This window comes from Notothenia rossii (assembly GCF_949606895.1).
Source record: "Notothenia rossii genome assembly, chromosome: 3".
Classification (NCBI taxonomy): domain Eukaryota; kingdom Metazoa; phylum Chordata; class Actinopteri; order Perciformes; family Nototheniidae; genus Notothenia; species Notothenia rossii.
Window position 1 is genome coordinate 57,358,788 of NC_136901.1, and position 21,399 is coordinate 57,380,186.

General features: G+C 40.0%; 1 protein-coding gene and 1 long non-coding RNA gene across 3 annotated transcripts; both read left to right on the top strand.

Annotated features, from left to right (window-relative positions):
* The first annotated feature begins 3,290 nt into the window (after positions 1-3,290).
* LOC307032286 (uncharacterized protein) lies at positions 3,291-5,353 on the top strand. Of its 2 annotated transcripts, none has more exons than XR_013806216.1 (2): positions 3,291-3,421; positions 4,236-5,353. XR_013806216.1 is itself a non-coding variant. In XM_079670147.1 (2 exons), exons 1-2 carry the CDS (start codon positions 3,832-3,834, stop codon positions 4,612-4,614), a joined length of 564 nt encoding a protein of 187 aa, XP_079526273.1. In that variant the 5' UTR covers positions 3,609-3,831; the 3' UTR covers positions 4,615-5,353. The 2 variants fall into 2 exon arrangements, 1 of the variants encoding a protein (XP_079526273.1); XM_079670147.1 differs by lacking the exon at positions 3,291-3,421 and adding an exon at positions 3,609-4,016.
* Positions 5,354-8,871: 3,518 nt separating this feature from the next.
* LOC307034489 lies at positions 8,872-10,544 on the top strand. Its single transcript, XR_013806936.1, has 2 exons — positions 8,872-9,065; positions 9,374-10,544. It is a non-coding gene; the product is annotated as an uncharacterized lncRNA (long non-coding RNA).
* Positions 10,545-21,399: the final 10,855 nt, after the last annotated feature.

The window sequence follows — 21,399 nt, forward strand, 5'->3', positions numbered from 1 at the left end:
CCATGTGAAAGAGTGATTGTGTGTGTGTGTGTGTGTGGAAGTGAACATTTCTTACAAAAACGACGCCAGATGTCACTGTAGTGTATATTTCTGTATATTTTTATGAAAATCTAGTGTATTCATCATTGTCCTACACATTTATTCACAGGTGTCTTTAACCTGGAAGTTGCTCTTTAATAACAATAGTTGTATATGTAAAACGGAATAGCAGTGAATGAAAGGCAGAATAATAGCTTATATAAGAAGTAATAATAGTTAATGTGAATGACTATAGGTATGTGTATAAAACAGAATGATAGGGTGTGTGCATAAGAATAGTTGTGTGTGTGAGAGACTATGATTGAAAAGGAAGTGAGTATGATTGAAACGGAAGATGGACTAAATTCTCAGTTCCTGATTGGCTCTACGTTTTTTGTTTGACGGAATCCGCCCACCCCCACATAGCGCCATTGTGAGATGAGAAAATGGTGTAAAGGGAGCGACTTAATGAAGCCATAGGTAGACCCTCCAGAAAAACGCGGGCAAAAATCCTTGATTATGCAGGCTAAATTCCTTGATTATGCGGGCTAAAATCCTTGATTATGCGATTAAACATGCGGGGTTTTATGTGATTTTATGCGGTGAAATTGCGGGAAGTTAGGAAATATGCCGAAAGTTGCGAAATATGCTAAATATGCGGGGGAAAAGAATAACAATTTTTTTAAATATTGGGCTGTCTTATTTATTCTTTCTCACACACAACCTGCCACTAACGTTAAACCCCTTTACTATTCAATTAAACACATTCAATGTTTATTTATTGTAAAAGCAATTGGGCTATTTTAATCTCACACACACACCACCCCCCCCCCACACACACACACACACACTTCTCCGCCTCATTCTGTTTTAATTTACTCGTTCGTTATCTGACCAGCTTCAATCTTGTAGGCTACTCACTTCGTTTCTTGTAGCCCTCGAAAGGGTTTTGGAGGTTGATCCCTCGGTGAACGGGAGTTGAATGGCTTTCTTGTCCGCAGCAGCAGAAAGCATTTTCGAATGTTTGAATGAATGAAAGTGGGTCGCCACCGTCGATTTTCTCTTATGCTGCAACACACAGTTGCACGGGGTGCAGAATAGTTTCCCCCCACTTTTTGCCCGGTCTTTAGTAGAAATGTTCGTTGGTAAATGAGCTCTATACAGTGTTGTTTACATTCTGTGATGCGCGAGCTGATCACGTCACGTCAAGACGAGTTAACTTTTTTTTCTTCTCAACTTTGTGTGGAAAAATGCGGGGATTATGCGGCCTTTTGATAAATATGCGGCTTTTTAAAAATCTGCGCCATTTGGCTGATTATGCGGTAAATTCTGCGATCGCAGAATCGCATTTTTCTGGAGGGTCTACATAGGCCTCTTAACTAATATTTTAGATAGGCCTTCTCCAAATTTTGTCAGGAATGATGGATCAAAGACGACAGTCGACGTCGTCCACAGTAGGCAATTCTAGTGCGAGCGTTGACGAGGAATTGCAGCGGGCCTTCAGACGCGGATCAGGTGCATCAGGGAGTGGCGGTGGAGCCTCATTAGGCGCCAACCTGAACCAAGTGCTGCAACCCCGATATCAAACTCAGCAGTATTTTGGGGGATGGAATGCAAAGTCAAGGAAGAGGTACATTTATTTTTTAAATGTTAACCGTGGTCATTTTAATATCTTGTCTTGTTGTTGATTGAAGCCTACGCTTCTTACTGCTTGAAGCTAACGCTTCTTAGCCTACTATAGCGAGGCAGTCAAATGTTAGAACCGAGAATAATCACGGGGTTCCCGCGGAGTCTTAAAAAGTCTTACATTTAATAATCAGAATTTAAGCCCTTAAATATGATTTTAAAAATCAAGAAAGGTCTTCAATATGATTTAATAGGTCTTCAAACGGATTTGGAAGGTACTTCTGTGTTGCAGTTCCCCCCAAATTATTTATATGGAAATAAATCAACATGGACCTATAACTTGCTGCAATAACTTTACATCCCCTGGCCCCTTATTGGAGAGCACCCAGCTAGTAACTAGCAACCAAGCTTTAGCTAGTGTCAGTCAGAGCCGGAGGTATCTTCACATCTTTTTATGAACATTATGGGGAAGTGTAAGTTTAACCAAATATGGTTGGAGAAAGGGGAATTTAGTGCTTGGTTGAAACTAGTGGAGGGGAATGTGTTGGAAGCCCGCTGCACCTTATGCTAGTCTGTAAAGGCTTTTGGAATCACACACGTAGTAAGCGAAACATAAGACCCAGGTAAGGAGTAAACAACAAACGCCTGCCATGTCCTCTGTGTTCGCCAATTCTTCGCGAGCATCACGCGTGTCCAGTGTAATGTTACCCAGTAATTCAGCTCCCGCAACAACATAACCTTGGGTCTGCGTCAACCCTAAAAGTGGAGTTTGGACGCTAAATACCGTAGCCAAACACCAATCATGCAATTATATTGAACGTGAATATGTTTACTTATTTCTTCTTTCATTGCAATTTTCCTTCATACTTTCTTGCCGTGAAATAGGTATTACATTTTATTCAAAGTGGTCTTGCATTTGAGTTTTTGAAACCTGCAGGAACCCTTATTCAGACCATAAGCTTAATTTCGATACATTAACGGTTGGGGATAACGGTGTGCCCTTGTAATTGCGACTGGTACTCTTACTACTAATGATAATACACTCTCAGGCCCTGCTGTATTGTTTCTCACATAAAGTTTTTACTTAATTGTTACAGATTTAATTTAATTTTCAGTTTTTCAGTTCTCTTTTACTATTTTGTTTAATCTAATATTGCAAGTGTTTTTATTGTTTGGGTGTGGGGTGGGGTGGGGTGGGGGGTTGTTGTTTTTGTTGTTTAGTTTGCATGTATATTGCTACTGGATGTCAACATTTCCCTCAGGATCTACAGAGTATCTATCTAATCTATCTATCTAACAATAATGATGCTTTATTTTTTAGGACCTCTGGCACTGTCCAAAATCACCCCACCTTCACCAAGGATGTAATTATGTTACCTCATCCTGAATGGGATGCAGTTTGTAAGCACAAAACAAAGAGAAGGCTTCATCAAAAAGGCTTTATTTTAAATGCCTTCGAGATTAAGAAAATCTGGGACTGCAGGACATTCATTGCTGAGCTAAGGGAAGCATTCAAGGACAACATTCCAGAGGGAGTCAGGTATTGTCTGAATATTTAGGCTATGTCTGGTATTGTTCATGAGTTGATTGCTTCAGAATAATTGTATGTATTTGTATTTTGCTCTTTTTTTTCAGTATTGAACTTTTGATGCCATGTGGAAACAAACTTGTTTCACCAAAGCTGCGTGAGGGACAGGAACTGAATGGCTTTCTAATTCACAAAGTGTTCAAGTCAAAGGCAGTGTACATCAGGCCATCAAGCATGCTTCAAAATACGGTAACCAATTTCAAACGATATGAAGCGATACTTATTTTTTTGTCATTTGTTTGTAGCACAGAGGTTTCTTGTTTTCCCAATGAACTTAACCCCTTATATTATGTTTTTTAATTATTTGTTCACATTTTTGTTTGTATGTTTTGTTTTAGTTGGACAGCTCAGACTCAGAGGATTGTATGATGGCAGACACACAATCCACATCCAGTGAACAGCACATTTCCACTCAGGCTACCCCTGACTGTGTGACAAGGGCTAGAGGAAACCACATAGCATCAGCACCACTGGTTTCTAGTTATCCTTTCACAAGAAGTGGCAGAGCAAACCGAGCCGGGGCAGAGCAGCAATCTTCAAGTGGAAGAATAACCACAAAAACCCAGGCCAGTGCAGTTGAGCAAGAATCCAGTGGCAGCATGGCAAGAGAGACCCAGCGCAGTGCAGTTGAGCAAGAATCGAGTGGCATTATGGCCAGAGAGACCCAGCGCAGTGCAGTTGATGACTATACTACCTACCTCTCGATCATGGGTTCCATCTCTGACCATTCATCTGATGATGAGGAGTTAAACCAAGCGATTATGGCCAGTCTTCAGAGTCATATGTAAGTGAGTGGGTGATAAAAATAGTGCAGTAATTAAAGATAAACAGGAACAGGGTGAGCATGAAGTGAATCTGATAGGACTTTTTACAATATTGACTTATAGGCACACCAGCCACTAGCCATTTTCCACTTGTAAAATCCTTTAGGTGTGCAATGGGGGTTATTTTGTTGAAAAGTATGCTCTTATCCCTATCCTAAAACATTCTTTTCTTTCTACAGGGGAATCGCAAACACCAAGTCTTCACAGGAAGTGCTCCTCGATCTTGCATCCAAAATTGACACAAACCAAAGATGCAAGTTTAACATAAATAGGTTGGCAGTTCTGGATGGTGCTGTTCGTGGCTTCAAACGACTTTCCTACAATCCTGCATCCCAGATGTTCGTCAAGTTTTCCGATGACTTGGGAATAGATGAAGAGGCTGTGGACCTCGGTGGCCCAAGGAGAGAGTTTTTAAGACTCCTTATGGAAGCATTGGCACTGTCACCAATGTTTGAAGGAAGGGACAGCAAATTGAACTTGGCTCTACACCAGACCTGGGCACTGTACGGCCCCCGGGCCACATACGGCCCTTTGGTTGACTCTGACCGGCCCGTGTAAGGTTAATTGGAAATTACAAAATAAACATATTTTCTCATTTTACCTCATGCATGGACTAAAGCTGCAATGCTTTTATTTTGAAGTTGTTTTTTATTCACGTACATAATGACGCAATACGTCAAATCAAGACGTGCGCGTTATTGGATAATTGTCACAAGACGACTTTAGCGCTCAAAAATGTCAGCTGATGCTAAAAAAAGAAAGGTAGATGCCGAATGTAGGGTTTTCAACAAAAATTGGACTGCTAAGTATTTATTTACTGAAGTCGGAGGTAAAGCCGTGTGTTTAGTTTGCGGGGAGCAGATCGCCGTGTTCAAGGACTACAATTTGAGTCGGCATTACGAGACGAAACACGCGGAGAAATACAAAAACTTGACTGATGCTGAAAGGGCGCGCACATCGAACGCTTTGCTAGCTAAGCTGCAAAAGCAGCAAGGCTTTTTTACCAAGCTTCACACATCCAAGGATGCAGCAACCAAGACCAGCTTCGTGATATCCCACAAAATAGCTAAACACAGTAAGCCATTCTCAGAGGGGGAGTTTGTCAAAGAGTGCTTAGTGGACTATGCAGCACTAATATGCCCTGAAAAAAAAGAAGCCTTTGAGCAAGTCCCGCTGTCCAGGCGAACCGTGACGAGAAGGATCGAGGACATTGCGGGGAATCTGGAGCTTCAGCTGCAACATGAAGTGGCAAGTTTTGACTTTATCTCCTTGCCTTTGGACGAGAGCTGTGATGTCCGCGACACAGCGCAGTTACTCGTATTTGTCCGTGGGATAACGCCGGACTTCAAGATTACGGAGGAGCTGGCAGCAATGCGGCCGATGAAAGGGACGACGACAGGGAGCGATCTGTTCACGGAGGTAAATGCGTGCATGGACACGCTGGGACTGAAATGGGACAGACTGGCAGGTGTCACAACAGACGGTTGTCCAAATCTTACAGGTAAAAATGTTGGACTTTTGAAACGTATGCAAGATAAAGTGACTGAAATCGACGCAGATCAGAAATTGGTATTTTTGCATTGTATTATACACCAACATGTGTTGTGCAAGTCAGTGCTAAAAATTCACCATTTTATTGATGTTGTTACTAAAATAGTAAACTTCATCAGGGCACGGGCATTGAATCACAGACAGTTTGTTGCACTTTTGGAGGAGCATGAGACTGAGCATAGTGACATCGGCTACCACACAGCTGTCAGATGGCTCAGCCTGGGCAAAGTGCTAAAAAGAGTTTGGGACCTGAAACAGAGATTCAAGAGTTTTGTGAGAAGAAAGGCAAAGACATCCCAGAGCTCTCAGACGAGGACTGGATGGCAGATTTTGCATTTGCTGTTGATGTGACTGCACTGATGAATGAACTGAACACCAAACTGCAAGGCAAGGGCCTTTTTGTTCATGAAATGCACAGCCTGGTGAAGGCTTTCATGAGAAAGATGCAGTTTCTTTCAAGCCAACTGGAGAGCAACACTCTCACTCACATGCAAACCCTGAAAGAAGTCACACCATCAGCTGATCACCTCCGCAGGTACTCATCCATGTTAGGAGCATTGCATGGTGAGTTTTCAAGGCGATTTGAAGATCTCCGAACAATCGAGGATGAAATGCTCATGATTTCCTCTCCCTTTACCTGCAGTATGGATAATGCACCCAGTGATGTTCAGCTGGAACTCATTGACCTGCAGTCTGATGCAGTACTGGCAGAGCGCTTTAAGTCAGGATCTCTGCTGGATTTCTACTCTTCTCTCGAGGAGGAGAACTTTCCAAACATGAGGAGACATGCTCAGAAGATGTTGGTTCTCTTTGGCTCTACCTACATATGTGAACAAACATTTTCAAAGATGAAGTTTATGAAATCCAGGTATAGATCCTCTCTCACTGATGATCATCTGTCAGCTGTGCTTCGCATCTCCACCTCAGACATTCAACCTGACTTCGATGCACTCGTTAAAGCCCAGCAGAGACTAGATTTCTCTCACTGAACAAGAAAAAAGAACTTAAAAACACCAAATGAGGTGGTTAGACTACAAATGTAGGCATGTAAAGGAACCAACTAGCAGTGAACTGGGACACTTTCTTTGGAAGCCTTTTCTCAAAATCACAGTTCAGTGATGTTCAGTGACAGTTCAATATGATGTGTCTTGCTGAATGTTTGGAGCACAAAGACAATGTTGTGATGTCTTAAGAATGCTAAGAAACTTTACACAACTTTCCAACAGTATATGAAACTCAAAATGTGTTTTGTAGTGAATGCGACTGAAAATGTTCACTAATATGAGTCAGAAATGGTGAAAAACGTTCACATTTTGTTTACCATTGTTTTGGGAAATTTGATTGAATAAATTCATTTTTTGTAAGGCAACCTCACTTTTTCATTGCTCAACTATAACATATACTCTTACCAGCTTCTCAAAACAATGCTATTTACTGCTTTTTATAAAGAAATACAATTAATATTATGCAGAATTGAGTTCAGCCTTTTGGCCCGGCCCTCCACAATATTTTTTGTTTCTCATGTGGCCCCATGGAAAAAATAATTGCCCACCCCTGCTCTACACAGTACTGGTAAGTGTGATATATTTGGCCGATGTGTATTAATTTATTCGGACTCCTTATGATCACAGCCCTTTAGTGAAATATTTTTCCCATTCTTTTAATACTGTGTTTTTTCATAAATCAAATTTTTCTCCAGCTTTAAGAGAAGATCGGTATTTCATTGCTTGACAGGCCATTGCTGTTAGCCTTGTTCATGGGGGTCCTCCACCAGGATTCCTTGCACCAACACTGTATTCATGTCTTGTTGGTGGGCACTCCTAAATTAAGCCTGACTTGGAGGACATTGTTGACGCTGACCTTTATGAAAAGGTTAAAAAGGTAAATGCATTGTAAATATATTGGAATATGCAAATCTTGACTATATTTCATTCAATATTAATGCCACAGCTTGACCACAAAAATGTAAATAATAATAGAAACAATATTTGTTTTCCTCAGTAATCTTGGGTGTCTAACATAAATGGATATAGCACTGAGTTATAATCAGCCAGTCAAATATGTTCAGAATTTAAACCACTATTTTTAGCGAAACAGATATGTCACATACCTGTCTGCCTCAAAATCCCCTGCAAATGCTATAGGCTCATTGGTCGTAACTGTGCAATTCTAGCTCATCTCAAAGTCTTGCTGAAATTCTGCAATTGGCTGCGGAATAATTACGTTACTTTCGTTATAATTTTTCAGCATTATGCTGCAATCTTTATGTACAGGTTTAGGTTAATTGTGTCACCAAGAGAAAATATTTACTGCTCTGGTAAAACAGCAAGATATTTGTGGTATATATCTGGTTTCTTAGATTCATGCCTCTTTTGTAGTATTTGTTGTTGATAAGAACTTAATCCGCAGTAAAGGCGCTACTTCTGCCGTTGCAGTTGAGTCGAGCCTAAGCTGTTTGACTTGACCCATGCTTTGTGGTTCCTCCCCCGACTGCACTCGGCTACACTTGTCTACTTTCCATGCAAGCAGCAGCTCATCTCAAACTTCCTTTTTTGTTTTGTTTTTAGGTGTCAGAATGTTCTTCTTTGAATGACCTCTTACACACCACAGAACCACTGCAAGATATTCTTGCAAATGCAGGGTGTCTCAGGCCGTTGAAATCCATAGAAGACCTGTTGGTCCAAGACATTACCATGTTCCAGGTGGTCCACAGAGTTGCAGGAGCATTTCAAAGGTTTGTGCAACACTATTGCCTATAAACCAAATTAGTGATATCATTTAGGTGCTAACAAAAAAGCTAAAGCTGACTATATTTTAAACCTTTTTTTCAAACAAAGATACAACAAGAAAAATGTTTGAACGTGTATATTTGTATTGGAAAGAGATTGTTCCTTATAAAATAGGGCTGTGTAAGAATAAAATAAACACAATCAAATCAGTTAATGTGGTCAGAAACATATTACTCCCTGTAAATGAAGCTCTGAAGTATGTATTTTCTAACAAATTACATGTACTTGATTTTCCCAATTGTTTGGCAAGTCTGAGCATATTAATTAAAGATTGTCACAAACATCAAACTTTGTTTTTGCCCTCTTAGATTTCATACTGATCTCTGATGGACATTTTTTATTTTCAAGCTATTTTTCTGCAATGGTGATGGAAGTTATCTCTTTAGTTCTTTACTATTAGCTAACACAATTGTTCACACAAATTCTTCTCTTGACCCTCATTTGTATACTGTAGATTTAAGGAGGGGCTAAAGGTCCTTGGCGTTCTAGATGCAATTAAAATGCATCCAGAAAGTTTCCGGCCTTTGATGTGCCACGAACCATCGGCTCTCACTGCTGACGTAATGGACCATCTTTTCCATATCCTGCTGTCTGAAGTGGGAAGCAACAAAAGAAGGACAGAGGAAGTTGTGGTACCCTTTTTGAGGGACTACCTGCAGGATGTGGAAGGTTAATACTGCTGATAGATGTAATACTGTCTCCAATGATGTTGATCACTTAGTGTGCAAAGACTTGCTACAACATAATGCCACTTTGACATTACTCTTTTCATTGTCTGCCTTTTTCCTTAATCTTGCTTTGTTTCTATTTCCTTTTTCTTCCTTTCTGTCTGTCTTAAAATATCCTCTTACTTGTCACATGTTTGGTTTCTTTGTCTTTCATTCTTTACTAATATATTTTTTCTGTATGGTATTTTGTACTTGCTTGGTATGGTTTAAAATTGTAATTATTGTTTTGCTTGCTTTACTGTGTTTTAGATCAAGAGGGACCACCAAAGTTAGGGAAAATCCTTGCCTTTGCAACAGGTGCAAGTGTAATTCCCTCCAGTTGGCTTCTCTCCTCAGCCATCAATTGATTTCCTGCATGGCCATCCCTCCAGCCCCAAACAGCGTCTGCCCATGGCGAACACTTGCATAAACTGCCTGAAGTTGCCGCTGCTTGAGACTTATGATGATTTTAAAGAGTGCATGGACTTTGCACTAGGTAATACACAGGGTTTTGGAAGAGAGTAATGGGAACATTATGTTCGTTCCATCTACCTCGTTCAGGAGGTATCAGCCAGGTTCTTGAAGCAATGTGAACAACAATTTTATTTTTTTATTTTTAGCGAAGTGCAAAAAAACATTATTCTTTAAAAGTCACTTTTATTATTTATCAACCATTGTACATTGCTTTATTAGTGCTGATTGAGTAACTGGGCACATCATTAAGGTATTCTGGCCCAGTGGTGCAACAAATCACATAAATATATAAATGTTACTTTCAGTGTGTTTAAAAAAAAAAAGAAGAAAATAGTGCTTGTTTTGTTACTTTAAGTGTGAACCATTTCCAGTGTTTACGGTTCACTAAGAACATTCAACAGAACAAAAAAAAAATGATATGCCGTGATTACCATAATCACTCAACGGGTCAAATAGTTCTTCAATTCTGTTCATCATGGTTTCATTAACATTAAAGTCATTTACAGGAACCACAATGTTGTTGTCTGTCACTAATGGTAAGGGGATGTGTTCATTGACTCCAACTGTCTCGTTTCCTTCAAAAATGTCATCAATTGCCAAGTTTCCAGCTCCAGCACTGTTTAGAACTCCTCTCTGCCAGAGTTGGAGAGGAGTTTGTCCACCCATTGTAGATAATCCATGGTGGTTCCACTGATTTTGGAATTCAGCAGCTGACCTTTGAACTCTTGGCAGGTAGATGTAGTGAAGACAAAACAAATGGAGGTCATTCGTAGAATCCAATATGCCCTCATTTTCCATGAAGGTAAAAAGTAGGGGTGCACTGAATGGGAAATTCTTGGCCGAAACCGATACCGAAAATAGGAAACAGTTGGCCGAAAACCGAATGCCGAAAGGCCGAAAATGATTAATAGAAATATATATATATATATATATAATGTATACATTTTTTACCAATGTTGTTCAGCTACCTGATTATGGAAAAAGACATGATTATGGCAAAACTTAACTTAAATAATAATCACTATTATGGGTCCATAAAACATTTATTCAGCACTTTTGAATGCATACAGTACACTAATTCCAAGTCAAGTGCATTTTCTTTTCTCTGTAGGATAACTACAACAAAGTGCATTCAGAACAAAGCCAAGGTGCTTTAAAACTGCATAAACATCTAGGCCAGTAGGCCTACAACAAAATAGTGTAAATAAAGACTGTAACAGCCAGGCCTTCAACAACAACAAATGCACCTATAAGTGCATGCATACAAATGTGCAAACTGGATAAATCCACACTATTTACAAATGAAATTACAATTCAATTTCAAGAATCTGTAAATAAGGCTGTCTGTCCTCATAAGCAAAGTAGTAAACATTGTATAAAGATACATAAAGTGAAAACTGGATACAAAATCCACAATCAATTACAAATTAAATTACAATTTCAAGAATCTGCAAATAAGGTGGTCTGTCCTCATGAGCAATGTAAACAACATTGTATCATTTAGATACCGAAAGTACAATATATTGAACACTGTGCTGCTGTCATTTCCCCCTAATGATAACCTGAGATGCTGAATTATAACTCACAATGAAAATTGTTCATGAAAGTGGGTATAGAGTAGACATGTAGAACTAGATAAGCTTATGATAAGCCAGCCTTGTCTACTTATTAAGGAAAAGTGGGAGGTTCTTTTTAATGAACAGTAGCTTCTCTGATTTATCAGCCATAAGTCTGTTCCTCTTCTCATCAAGCACATGAGAGGCAGCGCTGAACAGTCTCTCGCTGTCAGTGCTTGTGATTTGATCTTACTCCGCATATTTGTCCGGGTGTTTTGATTTCAAGTGGTGGAGTAATCCCGAAGTGGTGAAAGTCTTTGCAGTTACACCCCCTCGAGAAATGTCAGCTGAACACGTTTTACAAATCGCAATCCGCGCCTCTTTCTCTGATATTTTTTAAATATCTCCAAGCGCCAGACATGTTGGCTGTGAGCCAGCCGCGAGCATGGTCGCGCGCCGTGCTTGTCGCCGCATTTTGATTACGTCATCACAACAACACGTTAGCTTGCCAACGTAACCCTGTTCCCTGACATTCGGTGATATTTTTTCGGTGCTAAAACCCTTTCGGCCGAAAGGGCCTTTTTAACCATTTTCGGCCGATAATTTTCGGCGGCCGAATATTCGGTGCATCCCTAGTAAAAAGGTTACTAAAGTGGAACGAGACAACTCTGTTAAGCTCTGCCCACAGCCGTTCTATCCTCTGGTTATGGAAACTGCGTCCCGCAATGACACTGCCTCTGTTTAATCCCCTTCTCTCTAGCAAATACCTGGCAACCCCTGTGTTTTCCATGCCATGGTCACAGCGTACTCTTGAGGGAAGGCCAAAGTTGTGTACACCAGTACAAAACAGTCCCAGAACACTGGATGCCCTGTTATTGAGGCATTGCAAATAAATTATGGTGCGACTAAAGCCGTCAACACATCCATGAAACACCATCCGCTATCTCACCAGTTTATGGTTTCCGTCTATATGCCTGTAGGGAGAAAAAAATTCAATATTTACAAAAATAAAATTGCAACCATGATGAATATTGTTAATACAGAACCAGAATGTCCATCACATGGTTACCCTTCTAGAAGTCAAAGGATTAGTCCTTCCAAATTACCCCTTTTTTATTTCACAGCATGAACTCAGTTAGTGTTGTTTAAGACAAAAGCACATGATAAAGGACATCCTTTATTGACTATTATATAAGTATTTATATTTTTTACGTAAAATAAAGTTCCAGTGGAGGAAGACTAGCAAAACATAATAAGTGTATTTTAAAGTTTTACTTGCATTTTAGGCCTACTTGCAATAATGTCATGTGTTTCTACCACTTGCAATATCTACTATATTACTTGTGCATTCATGGCACATAAATTAATTTAATGTCATGCAATACTCACCATAATTGATTGGGAGTTTGAACATTGTAAACTCTTCGACGAATTGCACGACGGCGGCGAAAAGCCCGTCCAACCGGGTCAAGCTGTTGCAGGCAGCGTCTCACACGCCAACGTTGTATTCTGATGTGCCGTGACCGAAGACTCGCTAAAACATACCTTTCCCCTGCATTAGGGGTAGGTTGAAGGATCTCGCGAACAGTGTTAGCCAGAACCTCATCAGACATTCCTGCATAGGTCAGTGGTCTAATTACAAGCCGCTGTCTGTGTCTGTACAGTGTGCTCCTGTTGATTCCTAAGCAGACTGCAGTTCTTTGCCAACTCATTCCAAGTGATAAACAGTGCATAATTTGCTCACGTTGTATATTGTACTGAGGGGGACCAGGATGGCCAGTTCTTGTTGTTGGAGGTCCCCTGGAGTTAAAGCTAGTAATTTGTCTTTCATGCAATGATCTTGAGCTTTCATATGTGTTGGTAATTACACAAATACATAGATACATACAGGGCCGCAAGGACCACTGAAGTTTCCTGACTATCAGTCCCTGCAAACTCCTGGCTAATTGATAGAAAAGTAAAAAATGTCCGTTGTTATCCAGCAAGTTCACTGAATAATCTGTCCAAAACCATGCTGTCAGGTCCCATGCTCTCACTTTTACCTCATAATGTTCTGAGCACACCGCACCGAGTGAAAAAAGTAGTAATGTCTTCCTCATTAACCTCCACGAAAAAAAACGGGCCCTGAAGAACAAGTTACATAAAAAGAAATATCATGGCTTTCTTCATACTGTTCTTACAGACCTATAAAACAATCTTAAAAGTTATTAGCTCAAATGTAGCTAGCAGTGCTCTGAGCAGCTTCAGGCTTCGTTTTCAAGGCTGTAAACCAGCCAAGGAATGAATATTTAAACTGGCTTCCTGTTGGATCAACCTGACTTCCTTTTAAAGTATACTCTCTCACACCCAGTACAATGTCCTCTCTCACTCACACACACACGCACGCACGCACGCACGCACGCACGCACGCACGCACGCACGCACGCACGCACGCACGCACGCACGCACACACACACACACACACACACACACACACACACACACACACACACACACACACACACACACACACACACACACTGTCATGCAGTCAGTGGCCAGTCAATCACTCAGAACAAAGCTTTGAAGCCCAGAGTCAAGCCTGGTAGACCATGTGAAAGAGTGATTGTGTGTGTGTGTGTGTGTGTGTGTGTGTGTGTGTGTGTGTGTGTGTGTGTGTGTGTGTGTGTGTGTGTGTGTGTGTGTGTGTGTTAGAGGTGTCAGTCCACCTGACAAACACACATTTAGAGTACCTGACTGATCCCACAATCCATTATGGAGCTTTCCTCCTGAATAAAGTGGTCCGAACACTGACTGTGGTGTTAAAGAGGTGTCAGACAGCTGCTCACACTCTGTCTGCACACACACACACACACACACACACACACACACACACACACACACACACACACACACACACACACACACACACACACACACACACACACACACACACACACACACACACACACACACACACACACACACACACACACACACTCACACACACACACACACACACACACACACACACACACACACACACACACACGCTGCATTATAATACTGCAAGTGTAATGCTTTAAAAACAAGAAAAATACATTGTTACTATATTATAAGGTCAATATGATAGGTCCTCATCTAGAATATAATAGAATTGGGAGGGATGAACCCCTCTTTAACCCTCACTCACATGCAGAGCACACGGCACACACAGTGAAATGTGTTCTATGCTTTTAACCCATCCTAGTACCAGGAAGCTAGTACTAGGAGCAGTCTCGAGGTAATCTTTTGTAAAAGTGTAAAACCAGACATTGTGATGCAGGTTTGAAATATTGAACTTCATGGCATCATTAAAATGATGAAATTAGTATTTATTTTGCTCCTTTCTACTATTCTGTGCACTCTAAACATTTTTCGTACTGTCAAACAGTAAAAATGTACTCAATCACATCAGTTACACAGCAATTGCTGTGCTAAGCTTTCAGAAATAAGCTACTATTAGCCACTGGTCATACCATGTGAGGCTGTATCAGCATACCCCATTAGTGTTATTACTCAGTTGTAGGGTTGGGATTAGAGCGTTGGGCTTAGTAAAGGTGTATCTCAAAATGAGTATTAGGTTTGGTAAGGATATGTACTTACTCAAAAGTTCATTTTGGAAAGAAGATGTCATATACCTATTTTTAAATCTAAGTAGTGGTAGTCTCACTTTAAGTGTTCATACCTTTATATTTACAGTCTATGATACTGTGTATACCTGTGTGAAAGTTAATCTTCACGACTTTCACCTAAAGTGTAACCTTTACATATGACAATGTACGTACTACACATTTACATATACACATGTTAAATCTATTAATGTGTGTAAATACCAAATTAACTTACAACATAATTTATACATTTCTAACAAAAACATTTATGTATTTGAAAATAAACTAATTTAAAATGATTTTCTTAAAGCATTTCACACCCTTAAGGTCTGCTTTCTGTCTGTATTTTGATGCATATAAATTCAGCATGCACTAATGAACCACCAGTGCATCATATACAGATGTGATATCCTCTCCAGGCTGTGTGCCGACCAGCGGCAGAGAATCTGCTCCACATCTTGTCGACTGGTCGCAGTCTTAAATCTACAACATTCTGTTGAGCACAGCTCTGCTAACCTCAGACAGCCACCTCTGTGGCACCGCTATCACTCACTGTGTGTGTGTGTGTGTGTGTGTGTGTGTGTGTGTGTGTGTGTGTGTGTGTGTGTGTGTGTGTGTGTGTGTGTGTGTGTGTGTGTGTGTGACCAGACCATGCTGCAGATAACCTGATGTTATTGATGCTCGAGACCATAGAGCCACTGCTATCTACATGTGCTGCATAACACACACACACGCATGCACGCACGCACGCACGCATGCACGCACGCGCACACACGCACACACACACACACACACACACACACACACACACACACACACACATACTTTCTCCTTCCTTCCTTCCTTCCTTCCTTTCTTCTTTTTCTCTCTGCTTTTCAGTCCCTTCTCTCCTTCTCACTTCTCCCCTCATTCCTTTTTTCCTCCTCCTTCTATCTGCCCTCTGCTTATCTCCCCACTTCTCTTCCTCCATCTTTTCATTCTCTCCTCCCTTATTTCTCCTCCTGAATCCTTTCTTTCTTCCATTTGTTCCTCACTTCTCTACCTCCATCATTTCATTTCTTAACTCTCCTCATAATCTAAATTTCCTCACCACCTCTCCTCTCCTTACCTCCTCCTCTCCAAGTCCTCTCTCCTGCCCATTTATCTAAATCTGTGCTCTCCTTAACCACTTCTTATCAGAAGTGGCGGTCGCTCTCCATCCTAAATGCACCGCTCCAGATTTTAATTTTCTTCAGATTAATGTCCTCCTCTCCTCCCTTAATGCCTTCAGCCTTAAGCTATCTGGCTTTCTGATGTCTATCAGCGTGCACACACACGCACGCACGCACGCACGCATATACACGCACACACACACACACACACACACACACACACACACACACACACACACACACACACACACACACACACACACACACACACACACACACACACACACACACACACACACACACACACACACACACACACACACACACACACACACACACACACACACACACACACACACACACACACACACACACACACACACACACACACACACACACACACACACACACACACAAACAGCAGGCAGAGAAAATGGAATGGAACAATTTTCTCAAATTTCCTGTAAATTAGAAAGTGCTGGAACGCTCTGCTAAAGCGGGACGAAAAATGACCAAACTAAATCATTTCATTCCCAGAGAGCAGGCTGGACACACAGCGGAGCAGGTTGTAATGTTAGGCAAAGATTGTGTGTGTGAAGGCAGGTTCAAGACGGCCACCAACAAGCTCAGATGTTTCGTATATGGCATCTATACCCAAAAATGCCAGCAAGGTTTTTATTGTAGTGTATTTTTGCAAAGAAATCAGAATACCTTTATTCGTCCAACAAAGAGGAAATGTACATTTGTTACGGAAAGCAAAGAGCCAAAGATAGCTTAGTGTCAATCAAGAAGTATGCATACAATATTTTGTAAATTGGGGTAGCCTTTGATATCATAGTTTGAGGAGATAACATCTAAAATAATAATACTAAAAAGAATCAGGAATAGCTTTTAAATCAGATGCATTGTTCTGGTGTCATTTTAAAGGAATCCCCTGTAAGGAAACCTATTTCTATCACCATACCAGAGTAATTGGAGATGCAACAAAATACAAATAAAACACTATTTACTAAATCTGTGAGTGTAAATCAAATATAGTGAAAAACAACATTTATGATACAGTTTATAGAAATATACTCATGCAATCTCCTCACTCTGCTCATCTTTCCAGTTTGTATTGAGTTATACCTCAAAACTATTTTTATTTCAGCAGCAGATGTTGGGTGTGAAGCTCAGATAAGCCTTTATACGACCTGCAGCAAACAGCACTCAGGAGACGGTGGAGACCAAGCACAGAGCAGAAACAGTCACTCTGTGGTTATTAGATGTGGAAATATGCACTTTTAGCTAACACACTGACACAAAGTAATGAAAATGTGGTAACACTTTATATTAAGGTACTCAAATTAACCATCAACTAGTGGCTAATTAACATGCATATTAGCAGTATATTGGCTCTTTATTAGTCATTATAAAACACTTATTAATGCCTTATTCTGCATGACCATATTCTACAAGTAATAAGCCATTAGTTGAGAGTTTTTCCTCAATAACCCTCTAATTAGTGCTTATATATTGCAAGTAAGGAAGTTGTTACATGAGTTTTGGTCTTAATATGCGCTGCTCAATATGGGCCTAATAAGGAAGTAGTAGCACACGAATAATAATTCTCCCATAATAACACTTAACAAATATGATCTATTCTTATGTAACAAGACATGCAACTATAAGTGTTAATTGTGTCTAAATAACTCAAAATTAGGTATTTATATCTAAGAACATGTTCCCTATTTTGAAGTGAAGTCTGGTTCATAACCGATAAGCTAGTAGTTTGACTCTAATTGACCTGATTCCTACTTGAAGGACAGAACAAACTTTGTCTCAATAGGCAATTACAAATCAACCATGACAAATATGGCATGCGGGGTTCCTCAAGGCACCACCTCTGGCTCAAATGATTAAAAACAGCGATCTAAGCTATCACATCTATGCAGACGACACCCAGATTTATTTAAAAATTACACCGGGAGACTACTTCCCTATTCTAAAGTTGCCTCCTCTTCACACTTTGTAAATACATTATACAACACAACTACTGAAATGAACATCAACAGTACATGAACAAGGTAGGCACACGTTGAAATATCTGTTTTAATAATGAACCACCAAAGAGAGGTTCAGACACATACCAACCATACCAACACATGTCAAGTTTCTCCAAGGCTGAGAACACATAATGCAGCCTGTACTTTTTAAATAAAAACAGATTTTTAACAGAGTTTATGCATAGGGAAAATTAGTAGCAGTCTACTACCAATCTATTCAGTACACTTTCTCCTACTTCCTGTACCCGGTTTCCTGTCAAACCTTCGTACTGAAGGTTAGAAATGGTGAATAAGAAGTCCCTCGGGAGAATCTCCTCTAATGCCTAATTCATTCTTTTTTTTTGTTTCATTGAAATACCTGAAGAAGTGTGGTTGATCCTCATTAATGGTGTTCACAGGTGCAACCTCTCTTAGGTTAGAACAACTGAAATGTTCCCATGTTGCCTCCTGCTGCTCCTCCTGCCTGTTCAACACCGCTCTCACCGCTGTCCTCCAGCGTTTCAAAGAACATAATAATATCATGCAGGTGTTTATCATATTGGCAGATTGTCATCTTATATTTTGAGACCACATTTCAGAAAAAACCTCACCAGAATGAATATCTCACATGTTGTCATGTCAGGTGTAAAACCAAATGAACAGTGGCTGCATTTATTTTCTGGGTTATGATAGTGTATTAAGTTTTAATGCAGGAACTCCTAAATTGTACGCAAAAAGTAACAGAAAAGGGTATTGTTGCAGATCAGTGATGCATGTTTAATCCCTCTGCATACTGCAGTTTTCTGGCCATATTCTATATTTCTCTTAATGGCATATTGTAATAGATCACATGACAAAAACACAACATGAACAGAAGTATTGTGCATGTCTCACAGCTTGGTTCAAAATCTTCAATGAACCTCTCTTTTGTTCCTTGATGACCATCTACACTACAGTATACACACATTCTTATTTTCATACAGTCCCACACTCTGTGCTGATGACACATTATTGAAATAGCCCTCAACCAAGGCACTACTGCCTTCAAACATGAGTCGGATCTAATGGCTTTGAGATGAGAGCCACGGAAAGGGAAGTAGCGACTTCAAGAATATCTGATAATAAAGTGGTTTCTTTTCCCCAAAAATATCCTGCCTTCGCTGCACACTTTAAGAAAGATACTGCATAATTCCAACCTGGAAATAATCTACTAACCTTTAATGTATTTCCTTAATACATATCATCTAATTTGAAAGAAATAGCTACAGCCACTTTAAAAAAGTGTTATATAAATATTCCTTTACTTAAAATAAATCTATTAAATCAGATTGAACCAAATCCAATTGAAGCGCTCTCCAATAGAACTATCATTTCTGTAACGATGTAAAAGCCCCAGGGACCCCGGGATTTTTTTTCAGGACACTGTGTCTCAGGGGATCTTAATATTTAAGAACCTATTAATGTGTTATACCAGATTAACGGAAATAATCTCAGCTAACTGACAATATAAACCATTTTTACCAAAACAAAAGACAAGTCTCATAAGAAGCATCTAAATGACCCCTTAGCGAAAAATTCTAACGGACATTGGCACAGAACTCAAGATAAAAGTACCATTATTACTTATCGTAGCTGCACATACAAGATCTACGATTAAAACTGAGGTTCCACAGATTATTTAGGTATATAGTATCATCACTGAGTGATCTGAATTTGCGACAGGGGAAGCAAAGACAGACATCATAACACGTACCTTTACGTAGCTTCTAGGGAGATCTTCTCACCGTAGCTGTTAATATGATCAAAAGACGTGTTCAATGGCATTAAAACGAGAAAAAACGCGGCTGAATCGGTTAATCCATAGGTTGATAAAGTTCCTGGGCAATAATTGAAATTATTTATAATCCATAATTCAATTTTTATGTAAAAATCGCAGAGCAAAAGCTAGCTGCTAATGGTAGCCACCAGAGTGGCTGCTGCTTCCGGTCTTGGCTATGCTGCAGTATAATACACACACATGACCAAATAAGGACTATGTGGGAGTTCCCCTCGATTCCATTGGCTCTGACGGTTAGAAAGAGATGTCACATGTCCAAATCCAGCAGGGGGAGCCAGAGATATGAAAAATCCGCCCAAATAGAGAACCGCAGTGACGCGTCGTAAAACCCGGAAGTAAGTTAGCATTTTTAGCACTTCCGGTTCCTTCCTCAAAAAGCAATGCATTTTTTCCATAGGGTTTTGGAAAATAGCTCGAAATAAGGTTTGTGGTTGACACAAAATTAAGAGATAAATCACGTTTTGTTCTACGACATTAAATACATCAGCAGTGACCCCACTGGTGATTTTTGAAGAGTTTACGTGTCTGAAAAACGATGGTTGTTACCGAGTTGCTGAATAGGACTACAGAAATTGTCGAGGCCGTTGTACGTCATTACGACGAACATGTAAACACTCCCGCTAAGTTTGTTTTCCCCTGTGTTCTGCTTGAAAGGAAGTACCTGCCTATCTTTAATATCTGTATATCCAACCCAGTCTCACGGCATTTCGTGTTCACCAACACGATTTTTAATCTATTGATTCGTGTTCACCAACACGATTTTCCCCTTTTTTTCGTGTTGCACAGCACGATTTTAAAAGCAATGTATTTCTATTGGTAGTCTTTCCCCTTTTTTTTCGTGTTGCACAGCACGATTTTAAAAGCAATGTATTTCTGTTGGTAGTCTCACGGCATTACATGTTATAGGAAGACCGGAAGCTGTGTGGTTCATAAAAACATGTTCTTACTCAATATCAAGCCACGATTATTGCTTTTATTTTAAATCGTATCATTTCGGACTTTTGTTGCTGTATGTGAGGAAAATAAATGGGGCTCATTTTTCCTTCTAATTTGTTATTCTTTTCAAAATAACACACTTTTATTTAGTCAACAATAACACACAATTATCCTTATTTATTTGTTTAATTCTATAATCTCTGGCTTTTTTGCCGTCCTTCAGGAACTGAATTTCAAAATAAAAATAACCGGAAACAGACGTAGGACATATAAGGGATATTTTGAGCATCATCGAGTTTAGGATGGCCGAAGACACTACACTACCCATAATCCCCAGCTATCGTTTAGGACTACAGTCCCCGTGATTAAACTTCAAGTCGGGATTGGATGTTGGAGTGGCAGTGCGCCAAGGTTACGGAATTGAAACTGGATCGAACGCCGCCCCCCCCACAAACAATTAGAAGTTGCCAGTATTAAACACCAATTATTAACCAATTAAAATGAACCGATTAAACATCTCTCTGACACAATTTAAACGCATTTCAAGTGGAAGAATTGTTCGTGTCTCCTCTTCGTGTCTCGGGAAGCTGGAAGCTGTATTATTTTCAAAAAATAAAAATAAAAGAATATTTTTTTTAACCATAATGGGTACTTTACACAACATTGAGTCAAACTTATCCTTGTTT

Bases quoted from the DNA above. Each gene is read 5' to 3' on its own strand.
- LOC307032286 (XM_079670147.1), top strand. From the start codon at position 3,832: ATGGCAAGAGAGACCCAGCGCAGTGCAGTTGAGCAAGAATCGAGTGGC. The intron at 4,017-4,235 runs GTAAGTGAGTGG...TTCTTTCTACAG, and splicing joins GCCAGTCTTCAGAGTCATAT to GGGAATCGCAAACACCAAGT.